The sequence below is a fragment of the Lipotes vexillifer genome, unplaced genomic scaffold, assembly GCF_000442215.2.
Source record: "Lipotes vexillifer unplaced genomic scaffold, Lipotes_vexillifer_v1.1 scaffold1442, whole genome shotgun sequence".
Taxonomy (NCBI): Eukaryota; Metazoa; Chordata; class Mammalia; order Artiodactyla; family Lipotidae; genus Lipotes; species Lipotes vexillifer.
The window spans coordinates 1943589-1956348 of NW_006797379.1; the positions used below are offsets into that span (position 1 = coordinate 1943589).

Consider the following 12760-nt stretch of genomic DNA (forward strand, 5'->3'; position numbering starts at 1 on the left):
GTTCCAAATTACCTTAAGAGACATCTGCTTTGAAAAATGTGGCATCATTTCTCATCTAAGGAGGCAGGAGGGCTAAGTTTGATGGAATCAGGGCCAAAGTCAGTCAAGGAAAAAAAAAAACAAAACAAGCAGGACAACTTGTAAACCTCCTCTGCTACTAAGCAAAGCAGGCACCTGGCCGGCGTTGATCAGGCCTGGCGAATGCTAGACAGACAGCTCACAAACTGCTGCTTCCTTTCCAAACTGCCCCACCTGCCTCCGCAGCTGCTAGGGCTCCCAACACAGCCTCACACCCCTGCCTGCTTCCTCCGCCCTCCGAGCAGGCACTTGGCATGACCACGCTCTCCACACGCTGTTGGGGAGCACAATACTTCCCGTCCCCTCTCTCCGTGCCCCTCCGCCCTGCCCTGTTGCATTTCGTGTATTACATGCCAAATCTGACACAACCCTACGGGGTTTTTTTCTTTGCACAGTAATCTTGAAAAATATGATGACCTGTAATTGTCTTTTTTTATTTGAGGCCCTGTGGTTTGAGGCAAGGTCGCTGGGGGAACGGCCTCAGTAAGAGGAGGCTCATGTGAAATTGGTTAGAAAAATGTTCCAACAACTGAGAGTGAGGAAGCCGTCCAGGGGGTGGGCATTGCTGGGGCTGAGCTGGGAAGAATTAGGCCACGGGGTGTTGGCAGTTTCCTGCATAAGAAATTACTCTGATCCAGAGGTAAAGGAAGGTTAATTGGCAGAGTTTCAACTTCACTAGGTAAACACAGATCTGCCCCCAGTCTAATTTCTACAAAGACAGAGAAGAGAGGAAGGAAAAAGGAGTCAGGGTAGAGAGCTGGAAGGGGCTGGCAACAGGGGAAGAGCCGTAAGCTCTGGGTGGAGGGCCTGTACCCATGCGGAGGTGGCCCTTGGAGCGTCCTTCTTTTTTTTCATAATGAAGTTTGGATGCATATAGACAGTACAGAAAAATATTGAGAAGGAAACACATATGCGCTCACAATCCTACAAGAGATCAGCCCTATAAATTTCTTTCTTTCCAGTCTTTTTCCCTTTCTGAATATATTGTAACATGGTTGAGCTCATACTGTAGCTGCAATTCAATACCCTTTTTTTTCCCCCTTAATGTTGACATACTGCAGTTTCTTGTGCTTTTGTAAACTCTGTGTGGTTTATGGCCGTGAGATGGTTTGTCTTGTGGATGCCCTCTGGCAGGATGGCCCCTTCACAGTGGTTAGGAGCATTCCTGTGGGGCAGATAGCCCTGGACTGGACTCTTGGCCCCCTGCCCCGTTTACTAGCCTGGTGACTTGGGGAAATGACTTCGTCTCTTGAAGCCTCAATTATTTCATCTGCAAAATGGGCATAATAATATCACTCCTTATAGAGTTGTCACGAGGATTGGGCAAGGCAGTGCTTACTGACTCCCTCTGTGAAACCGCCTCCTCCTAAGAGGGAAGTAATATTACTGTTTTACAGATGAGAAATTTCATCTAGGTGAGGTCACTTGCCCAGGGTCCACGGCTAAAAACTGAGCCAGGATGTGTAACGGCAGCCACATTCTGAAGCCCCGCCTCTTGCCCACCATATTATACTCTCAGTTGGGGTCACTTGGCCAAATCACCCAACTAGTAAAGAGCAGAGTTGAAATGTCAAGTCCAGAGCCTACGTGCTGTGATGCTCCCTGAGACAGTTCTCTGTGGGTCTCGTATTCTGTGGGTTTTACTTAAAACCATTTCTTCCTGTGCCCTGGGACTGCATCAGGCACCGGGAGGCACTGGTGGGTCGGGCTGAGGATGTTCGGGTGCTTTTGCTGGTCACATCAGAACTTTTTCAGCGTGCAGAAGAGAGTCCATGGAGCTTTTTTAAAGTCACAAGTATCTGATACCCAGAGAGGGTCAGGACAGGTGTCAGCAGCAACATGGATCATATGCGCAAACCCTCCCCATTTCCATCTTTCCTTAATGATGTTGATGATGAGATGTTTCTGTCCTTGCCTTTGGTCCCCTTTTCCCCTGTGCAAGAATGGTGCCCAAGAACTGTGCCCTGGCTGGACTCTCGGCCCTAGGACGTTTGCCAAGTCCAGCCTGTTTCCCACCTACAGCGGATCCTGGGTGAGCAAGGAGATGCCATTGATTGCATTGCTGCCTCATTCCCTCCAGAATGATAGGGTGTGAGAGAAAAACAAATAGTGGCTGATATGCAAAGAAACTCCATTCCAGTTTCCAGGGTATGACTGGTCTGTGGGGGAACCTCACAAATGGCCTACCAGCCTTGGGGTGAAAAGGGGAAGAAAGCTTAGAACCCTACCCAGCCACAGGGGCCCCTCAGCCTGCATTTTGTTGCAGGTCCCACATCCAGAGCGGATCTAATTTAGAGCCATCCCAGTGACTCTTTCTGAATCGCTTGGTTATTCAGCAGATTAAATCTTAATTGCAAATGCGGTTTCAGCGTAGGAGTACCATTGTGCTTGCTGGTTTCAGGCCATTTTTGCTGAGCCGCGCTTTTCCAGAAGGCTGTTACAAATTTAGAAAGGGGGAAATGGTATTTCATTTGTCCATCAGAGCTTTGTTTTGCAGACTGAATTTATTTTAGTGCCTGTTTAAAGGTGCCAAAACCTGACATCCCTGGAGAGAGAATTGCTCAATTTTTTTGGAGAGCTTCTCTGGACTGTCCAAAGTACATCTAGAAAACACTGTCTGTGGTCCTTATGTGAGAGGCCAGGCCTGCCAACAATCTCATGTGGTATCATTTTGATTAATTTTTCAGAGACCCAAGAAGCCACCTCCTCCATCGGCTCCCGTCATCAAGCAAGGGGCAGGTAATATACCTTTCACTTCCCGTCAACACACTGTCTTTCTCTTACTGTTTTCCCTAACAAAGAAACATATCATTAAAATGTATCCCTGATACAGCCTCCCAAAGGGAATGACCAGGAAGACTTTGTTTCAGAATAAACCAGTTTTCTTTGCTTTGTTTTTATTTTTATTTTTTTAATAAACCCCTTTTGTGGAGAGAGGAACTGGTTGTCTGCTTTGCCTGTGCCTGCCCATCGAGGGTCAGCCTGGGGAGACCTGCTTCCCGTGGGTCACAGCTTCACTGGGCATGTATAGCAGTGCTGAATTTTCAATTTCTGTCCCGGCTGGTTAACCAAAATTTGTACTTACTTCACTTGCCCCAAGCAACGAAAAATGTTTTTCTAGCAATACTTTCCCTCCCTCATGAGGCTTTTCTATTCTGGAAAAGAATCCAATTAATTCACTTTTTCTGTGTGGCTCAGATGTTAAGGTTGAGTACTATAGGAAGACTTGATGTCGTTGGACACTTGGTAACTCATTGTACACTGGCGTCTCATACATAAAGATGAGCATTCCTAGTTCCCAATAGAACTCCTCTTTATCATTGTTAAAACAAATTTTAGGGAGAAACTCCTCCGTGAATAACTAGTTAAGTCGCATTTTAAAAAATTAACAACGAAAACTGAAGAACAGTAGGGGTATTTTTAATTCTACACATGCATAGTTATGATATTTCTGTAGCATTTAAAGTATGAATACATTTCCAGATTGGTTTATTCAACAGATTTATTAGGAGTGATTTTTTTTCCCCGTTCTTTTGGCCCACCAAGTTGGGGGGAAAAAAATCAGCTTGACCTCACATTCCTTTCCCATTCCCTTCAGCATAGTTGAGAATTACAGAGATTAAGCCCCCACATGGGATGTTAATTACGTCTCCTGCTCAGCCCCCATCCTTGTTTGTGTTGAGCAGTTTAATTTTGCCACCTAGTGGTTCTGGCTGGATAAGTATTTTATTTTGCTGAAATTAAAACAGACTATTGATTTGCTTTTTTTCTGAAGATCCTTTTCCATAGAAGCCTTGGTGACAGGTTAGAGACCAAGGAGGTGAGTTGAGTGGTCCCAGGCTCAGGTGGCCTAGAATGTAACCAGGGTTGGATTCTTCATGGTAGTAGGACCGTCATTTCCTCCTGTGTCTCTAGGAATGGTACTGAAATTCTTCATTAGCGTTAGGAGACCAGATTGTAGCATGGTAGGCAAAATCTTATCCTTTTAAGACAATTTGAAAAGGTTGTGCTGGATCTCTAGGGGCAAAGCATGATGGCATTTAATCTTCCTAGATTACTACTACTGCTCGTTTATCCTGCTGTATAATCTTGGGAACTGCTTTGTAATGGGGAGGTAGATATTCCTGTTTTCCTTGTGTTTGGTTATTTGACGAAAAAAATCAGATACAGAATTGATAGAAATCAGATACAGTGTTTAACTTGTAGTGAGTTATTAAAGAGTTAAGGTAAAGTGTGTGTTCAGTGGGTTTTATTTTAAGTTCTTTTGGCTTCTGATGCTGTGTAATTGAGATTTTAGTACCAAGCACACATCCATAGGGTTGGTCATATAAGGAGTTTGTCAAGCACTCAACCAAGTCCATAAATCAGAGGAGTACTTGTGATGCGTTTCATGCTTCAGCTATTTTCCAAGTACCCTTACGGACCTGAGGCCGCTGACACTGATGAAGTTCCCTGGTGCGGGAAGCAACTGTGGTCCAGGCGTGTAAAGAGGAAGGGTGAATTGGCACATTCGGGAAAATGTAATGCCTGAGGGATTCAGATACAAAGGACCTAGGGAGGACCACCGTATCTTCTCTGTACATCCCTCCACTTAAAAATGTGTTTAAGAGGTAACAAACTACCAGTTATAAAATAAATAAGTCACAGGGACGTAATGTACAGCATGGGGAATATAGTCAGTAATTATATATATATATATATATATATATAGATATATATATATATATATATATATATATATATATATATATATATATATATTTTTTTTTTGTTTGTTTGTTTGTTTGCGGTACACGGGCCTCTCACTGTTGTGGCCTCTCCCGTTGCGGAGCACAGGCTCCGGACGCACAGGCTCAGTGGCCATGGCTCACAGGCCCAGCCGCTCCACGGCATGTGGGATCTTCCCGGACCGGGGCACGAACCCGTGTCCCCTGCATCAGCAGGCAGACTCTCAACCCCTGAGCCACCAGGGAAGCCCATAGTCAGTAATATTTTAATAACTTTGTATGGTGTGTAATGTATAAAAATACTGAATCACTGTGTTGTACACCTGAAACTAATATAATACTGTAAGTCAGCTAAACTTCAATTTAAGAAAAATACACGTTCTAGTTACTATTGCTGCGTAACAAACCACTCCAAATTTGGTGGCATAAAACAACAATCTTCTTATGCCCGTGGATTTGTTTATTTATTTATATACATTCCCCACCCACACCAAGTGGTCTCCTTGTGACTACTTTGATGCGTAAGGAAGTCAGATTTAAGTATCAATAAATATTAGTGGTGTTCTTGTAAATGAAGGATGCATAGGCAGGCAAACTTAATGACATATGCCAGAAATGGCTTCTGCTCCGTTTCTAAGCAGCTTGTGTTTGCCAGATAACACCAGCACTCAGCTTAGGAAAGAAAAAAACCTATTGACTTTGCTGTACCTGATAAATATTTAAAACGCTAGTGCATCTAATAAATGGATGGGGGAAACATTTCCTAATGGTTGCCATCCTTTCCCCGCCAGGTACCACTGAAAGAAAACATGAAATTAAAAAGATACCTCCTGAAAGGCCAGAAACGCTTCCAAATAGAACAGAAGAAAAAGGTATGAGATCAGGTCTTCGTTGGCGCTTCTAGAACCGCAAGAGACAGAGCTGTCTGTCACAGGGCTAGGTCCCTATTACCCACAGAATTTGCTTTTTCTTTGGAATACGGTGATTACGGTTTTGTTTTGATTGCCTTTAAATTTCCTGTTTCTAAAGAAATAGGAGAGAGGGTTATGTGGTGCTTCTTTGGGCTGGCATTTCTCATCAAATGAAAAACAACCAGCCTAGTCACTTAACACATTGGGGCTCTTCCAGCCCAGTCTTCCTGCCATCACCGCCCTCCCCACACCAGCAGCACCCTGAAGCCCGCAGGCCGACTGTAAGTTCCTAGAGGGCCCCGCTGTACCGGCCACAGTTCCCAGCCAGCCTAGTGCCCCAGGTGCTCATTAACTGCCGATGGGTGGGTGTGGCTTAGAGAAATTCCCGTCCAGACAAATGAAAGCTGTCAGTCACTGCTGGGCCTTTGACTCTGGCTACTATATTGCAGACACATGTCCTCGGTCAGGAATGTTGAGGGAGGGGGTGGCATGGCAAAACTGGGAGAAGCAGCCCAGTGCCCACAGTCCCCTTAACGGGGTCAAAAATGTCATTTTCAGGGAAGTACCATAACCCGTATCACACAGTCAGTTTTATGAATGTGTTTGACTCCTATGGTCTGCGTGTCCCTCCCAAAGAAATCTGCATGCTGTGGAAGGACTCATTTTATTAGGTGTCTAAGATTTGATTGATCACACATTTTACGGGGAAAGCGTTACGTGTTATTATTATGAACAGGAGGCAGAGCAAATTCCATTTTAAAAAGCAGTTATTTGTAAGTCACAAGAGAAATGCCGAATTAATGAATGTAATTATTTGGAGATGCTCCTGGGTGGCCTCATGAAATTTTATTGTGAAATTTAATATTTTATATCAGCCTGCCAGAAGTTTTGCCAACATTGCGAGTTCTTAGGAAGTTACACCTCTTTCTTTCACAGTGAACAGTTAAAACTTGAGTTGTGGAAGCTCATTGTGAAGGCCAGGTCTGCGTCACAGATCAATGAAAAAGTAGCTATTGAGTGTGTACCATACAAATAGTTCTTTGATAAAAGTGTGCGTGTTGTGGCATAACCAAACACCGCCTCTGTCCTCACGGAAGACACATGGCTGGTTTTGGGCTCATAGCCAGGCTCTGTGATGAGGACACTGCCTGCTCTGTTCCATGCTGACTAGCATATGTACTCGGCTTACGTGTGAACAACTGCCCTAGTTGGTTGGCCAAGTGGCCACACACTTCTGCTTCCTTCCCCTCCCGTGATGCCTTGTTCTGTGCCGCAGTGGGTCAGGAGACAGAAGCCCTGGTCAGAAGCAGCAGGGAAGACAGCAAACCAGCCCCACCTTGAGACTTGGCCTCCCTAGTAGGTGGGCACGAACCCTCTCTCCCATTCGTTCTGCAGACTGCTGGAGGCTCCCGTCCATCCCAGGAGGCAGGAGGAATCCCCCCCCCCCTTTGTATTCTAGCGGAGCCCTTCCTCCTCTGGTGCCTCCTCTGGTCCCTGCGGACCAGTAAAAGAGTTCCCAGCATTCCTGGATGGAGCAGGTTCCCTTATTGAAATATTGTGGGGATGAGCAGTGATGTCTGTACAATACCTGATGGGCTTTTTAAAGCTTTGCCAGTCTGCCTGGTCACCCAAACGACGTGAGTTTGTGTTTGCAAGTAAAATGTGTTCACAGTTCCAGCTTCCAAGTGAGCACAGGGATGCTGCCTGTCCTCCAGTAGGCAGCTCTCTGAAGCTCTACCTTTACAGAGAAACATGGGGACATAAAACGTGAAGCTGCCACCAAGCACTGCCCAGTTTGGCACCAGATCTGGCTTTAACTTCTTTCTAATAGTTCCGACACCCAAAACCCTCAGAAACCAAATACCTGTGAAGTCCGAGTTTACCTTCCAAGGTGAAACTGTGCACAGAAAGAATCCAGAACTAATTGTTGGCTCCTGGTGCTTTACACAGGCTGACCTGGGAGACGTCAGGCCTCTTTCCTCTGCACACCCAACAGGTCCCGCTGGTCATTGACCAAACCCATCAGCCATTTACCGAGCACCTGCTCAGTGCCAGGCACCATGCGGGTTCTAGAGAGATGGCCAGACGTGGGCCCTGCCCGTGGGGGCTGACTGCCTGCAGGCTGTGCCAAGCATGCAGACACCCAGAAAGTACTCAAGTGGAGCCTGTTTATAAAGGGCTGTCGTTCGCAGCTCAGGAGAGGGAGTAGGAAAGTCTGCCTCTGAGGGTGGGTCCAGCCGTTGAGAAGGGAACATGAGCGTGTCACATTTCAGCCAGGCTAAATGTGAGTAGGCCCAATGAAGTATGAGTAGGAGTTTTCCAAGGGTGGGCAATGGCCGGAAGGGCCCATAGGTCTTTTTCTAACTTGACCAAGAATAGATGATGCTCTTCGCCTTCCATCCTGACCTTGGCAAACAGCGTCAGTGATTTTTTTAAGCAGTCTTCAGTACTGTCACTTACACTAGTTCTATCTGTCTTCTTTATGCTTCTTTAAACAATGACTTAAAGAAAGACCAGAGAGAGAGCCAAAACTGGATTTACAGAAGCCTTCTGTTCCTGCCATACCGCCCAAAAAGCCACGGCCACCCAAGACCAATTCTCTCAGCAGACCAGGTGCGCTGCCCCCGAGGAGGCCGGAGCGACCAGCGGGTCCCCTGACCCATACCAGGTACTGCTCCGCTCTTGACGCTGGGGCGGGGGCGGGGGCAGAGCAGCCGCAGGACGCTGGACTCCAGCCACTTGGGTCCTTGCTCCCATGCTCAGGCAGAAGCGGGTGTGAGGCTGGGGGGCGCAGCGTGGGTTTCAGGATTAGAGATGAGAATCCAGGTCCTGGCATCTAGGCCCTGCTCATGCGTGGGGATTTCCCCCTGTGCTTCCTTAGAGCAAGGCCAGCTGCCCTTCCGACCGGAAGTGCGGGTGACATGCCCGCCTTCACTCCGGATGTCCTGCTGGCTTGGGTGCGTGCATGTCACTGGCAGCTCCATCTCCTGGCCCTGTCCCTGCTCTAGGGTGGCCCCCTCCACACTCCCAGGCTCCCTCTGCTCTTGCCTGTGCAGCCCTATTGTGGGACCCAGGACCCAGTCTGGCAAATGTTGTCTTAGTGTCCATGTCCACGAACTATGAGACCCTCAAAGGCAAGGGGCATGCTTCGTTCAGGCACGAGTCCCGAGACGGGCCTGGCAAAACTCAAATTTGTTCACTGGCCGGCTGGACACCTGTGTTAGTGATACGGAATCAGAGTTGGACATTGTGCCTTCCAGACCTGAGATGCCCACCACAAAGGACAAGGAAGTGTCACGTTCTCTCCACAAGTTCGTTGCTGGAACTTTCTACCATTACATGCATATTATACGTGTTGATGTAATATACTGGAGCAAGTCGGTGGCCTAGAGGTCTTTACATGGACCTGTCAACACACAGTCACTCACCAAATTTTTGTTCTTCTGAGCTAAGTTTGCATGGTGAGAATCTTATGGGGCTTCAGTGTCCTCGTGCTAGAGTCAGGCAGGCTTCCAGGCTCACGTCATAGTAGGAGTGGGAGCCCCAGCAGGTCACTGCCCCTCTCTCCTCACCTTCCCTGCCTGTACATTGTGGATGATCATGGAATGCATCTAAAAGGATGGAAGGATATAATTTCCGAGTATGTAGCCTCGGGCGTGTAAATCAACTTTACTTTCACTGTCTTATTTATGATTGTGTATCAAACTGGGTATACTGGAGTGAAACAAAAATAGCTCGTGTATATTTTAGAAAAAATTTTAAATCGTGGTAAAATACACATAACACAAAATTTTCTCAGGTATGTGAGCCCATTGGAGGAGCGGCTGGCTCACTTGTGTCATTCGGCAGGTGTCCCCCCAGATCCAATCAAACAACTGCTCCCCTGTGATGGCCCCGGGGGAAACTAACGGGACCAGGGCCACTGCTGAGTGGCTCAGGCCCCTACATGTTGTGTCCTCTTCTGCTGACGGACATGCGCACGATGAGGCCGCTTGCCAGCCCCAATGACCTTAGCAAGGGCCACTTCAGTAGCGCGGTCGGCCCAGAGCTCGCACTTTAGAAGGAAAAGTTTATGTAAACCTAAGTGCTTCCAAAGAGAACACGAGCTCCACAAACAGGGAGGAGGCAGCAGCAGGGGTCGTACATCGCTTTGTGGTGGGTGAAAGGAGGGCAGAAGCCACACTCTGCCAAATTCTTATAGTCTTCCAGGGACCACAGGCATTTCGATGAAGTCAGTAACGATTTCCAGAATATCCCTGCTGCTCTAATGATCCGATCCGAAGTGAAGTGCAGTTCCAATGGCTTCTGCGCCTTCAAAGGCTGCTCTCAGCCGTCTCGTTAGGAGATAGGTGCAGGCCTTGCGAGCCATCGATTAGACCTGCACGGGAGCGGGGAATGAATGATAACCTCCGACCCTCTGGGCTCACAGAAGCCCCATTTTCCTCCCGCCTCTGCTGAGCTCTTCCCCACCTCCAGCCCTCCCAAGATCCAGCTGTGGATCAGAAGAATGAGCTACCGAGGAAGATGCGTGAGAGGGGTTTGTACAGAAGCCAGCGGGAAGCGTAACTGTTCTTTACATTGTGTGTGGCATCTGAGCGGCCTGGGAGAGGGTGGGCAGTCCCCGACCTCCCAAGCTCCCAGGGCACTGGTTTGCAGAAAGGAGAGAGTGAGAGGCAAGCCCCAGGCTTCCTTCCTGCCAGTCCCTGGGAGTGGCAGACGCAGGCAAGGCTGGGAGCATTTGAGGAGCCGGTACCTTCTCTGACCGCTTGCACAGCCAGTTGAAGGGAGGATGGTGCCTGCTCTAACTTGGTGGTTCTCAAACTTGAGCGTGCATCGGCGTCACCTGGAGATCATGTTCAAACACATTGTGGCGTCCCACCCCCACGGTCGTTGATCCGGCGGGTCTGGGAATCGATGCTGCCGGTGCACATCCACGCTGTGAGAATCTCAGGTTTTTGACAGTGCCACCCTCCTGCCCTGGCTGCCTCTCATGCATCCGTCAGTGCTCTCCGACTTAAGGGCCCGGTTAGCACGCCCCTCTTCTGGAAGCCTTCCCTTATCTCTCACGATTGCTCTCTCCTCCAAACGCCTGACACCCCGTGTTTAGCCTGGTGCGGGGCCCCATGCTGTGCCACTTGGGATGCTCACACCCCCGGACTCCTTTACCAGATTTAAAGCAGATCAAGAGTGTGTTTTGTCATCTCCACATGGTTTACGGGGTTGAGCATATGGTAGTGGCTCATTTAATACACTTGTTGAATGCCATGGTTCCTAAGAAGGGGGGGAGGTGCCAGTGCTTACATTTCGTTCACTTTTGCTCTCCTGTCATCCTTCCCAGCCCCTGTACAAGCTCTGTAGCATGTGCGTCTTATGTTCTAAGTCACCTAGAGTGCCATGGATTTCAACATAAAAAAATTCAAGAAGATCGAAGAAGGGCTTGCTGTTTCTCAGTGTCTCATGCACTTCATATTTTTTGCTAAGCAGTTACATCGGACAACCAACACGTATACTGGTTTATGAACTTGTTTTGTTCCGCCAAGGCAGTTGAGGTAGGAATGTTAACGTCAAGCAGTTTTGTGTCAGTAGTCCTCCAAGAAGGGGTATTGTCTGCTGTGCAAACCCAAATCCTCGCCAGGATTTACCTGACTGGATGGGTAGATGGGCGGATGGATAGATGGATGTTTGAACACATGGACACACGGTCACCGTTTGCTGTTCTTACTGGGAATGAGGCATGAGGCATTGCCACTCCAGCTGCAATGTCTGGGCTCAAGCTTCCTCTCACCAGCCAGAAAGCTCGCTGCCAAATGTGGCTTCCAGGAGAGATCAATTTCTTTCTATTTAAACAGGGACTAGCATCTTTTAGAAAAAGGAATACCTAAGTTTAGGAAGAGGGGAGTCATTTTTAGATGCATTCACTTAACAGAAATGGATTGAGGGACTACTGTATGCCAGGCACTGTTCTGGATCTTAGTAACGGTGGGGCTCGGCCATTATAGATTCTGGTCTTCAGGAATCATGTCGAAAGGAACTAGGACACCTGCGCAATTTTGTGTCCATCTGAGCAAGTAGGAGCATGCCGTTAACATACTTACTTCCAGATGGTAAATGTAGGTAGAAATTTAACAGAAAGAAAGAGACTTTTTCCAAAAAAATTTAGTACCAGAGTTGGTTTAAAAATTGAATGATGATAGGAGATTCCTCTAGGTCATAAGTGCCTTTGTTTGAAAGTCTGTGCTTTGGGGATGCATCAGTTATTATCTCACAGCATAAAGACAGCGTCTGCTGGTCTCGTCCAGCCCACCATATAACTACGGCAGTCGTTGTACAAAGAGCATTCTGTCTCCCTCTATCTTCACACTTGAGAAAGTGGAGTCTCAAAAGTATAGTGCCTACTCACTTGTTTTGATATTTGATCATAAAGATATTTCAAATGACAGAATATACCTAAACTTTTGTGTGTGTGTGTTGTATACACACACACTGACATGTGACGTTATATGTCTCATAATGTGCATTATCGATTTAATAAAGATGGGGTCAGAAACCCCCATGAGAAGAGGCCCTGAAACTTGGGAGAAGGGTCCAAGAGAAAAAAAAAATCCAAGGAAAAGCTGGAAAGAAGCAGGCTGTCCTGAGCCCTAGCAGTTTGCATGCAGCTGGAGGCAGCGAGCCAGAAACCTGAGGGGCAGAGCAGGTGTGTACCTTCAAAAGAAAATAAACCCGATGGGGAAAGAGGTAGAAGCAGGCTGAAGAGACCAGAACGGGTTTGTTAATCTTCCCAAACATGGACACCCCAAGTTGTAAATAATCTCATTTTCTTCCCAAAGAGCGGGCAAGTGGGAGCAGGACCTTTGGCCCAAGTTGCCAGGGAGCCCTGCCTGTTGTCCGCTGCAGTACAGAGCAGCCAGCGCTCTGAGTGGAGGGGCAGGCAACTGGCAGGGCGGGGACGGGCGGGCGGGGCTGGTGGAGGCGGGGCTTGAGTGGTAGTCAGGGGTGGGGCTTGAGTGATAGGGGCGGGGCTGGTGGAGGTGGGGCTTGAGT

At 47.8% G+C, this 12760-nt stretch overlaps 1 protein-coding gene across 2 annotated transcripts in view; it reads left to right on the plus strand.

Moving 5' to 3' along the window:
• Positions 1-12760, plus strand: part of SH3KBP1 (SH3 domain containing kinase binding protein 1) — a 358145-nt gene that overhangs the window by 297719 nt on the left and 47666 nt on the right. For both annotated transcript variants that reach the window (XM_007469312.1, XM_007469313.1), the window contains 3 exons: positions 2766-2817; positions 5597-5677; positions 8225-8384. In XM_007469312.1, coding sequence (XP_007469374.1) covers positions 2766-2817; positions 5597-5677; positions 8225-8384 — 293 coding nt within the window. The remainder of the gene's footprint in view (positions 1-2765; positions 2818-5596; positions 5678-8224; positions 8385-12760) is intronic.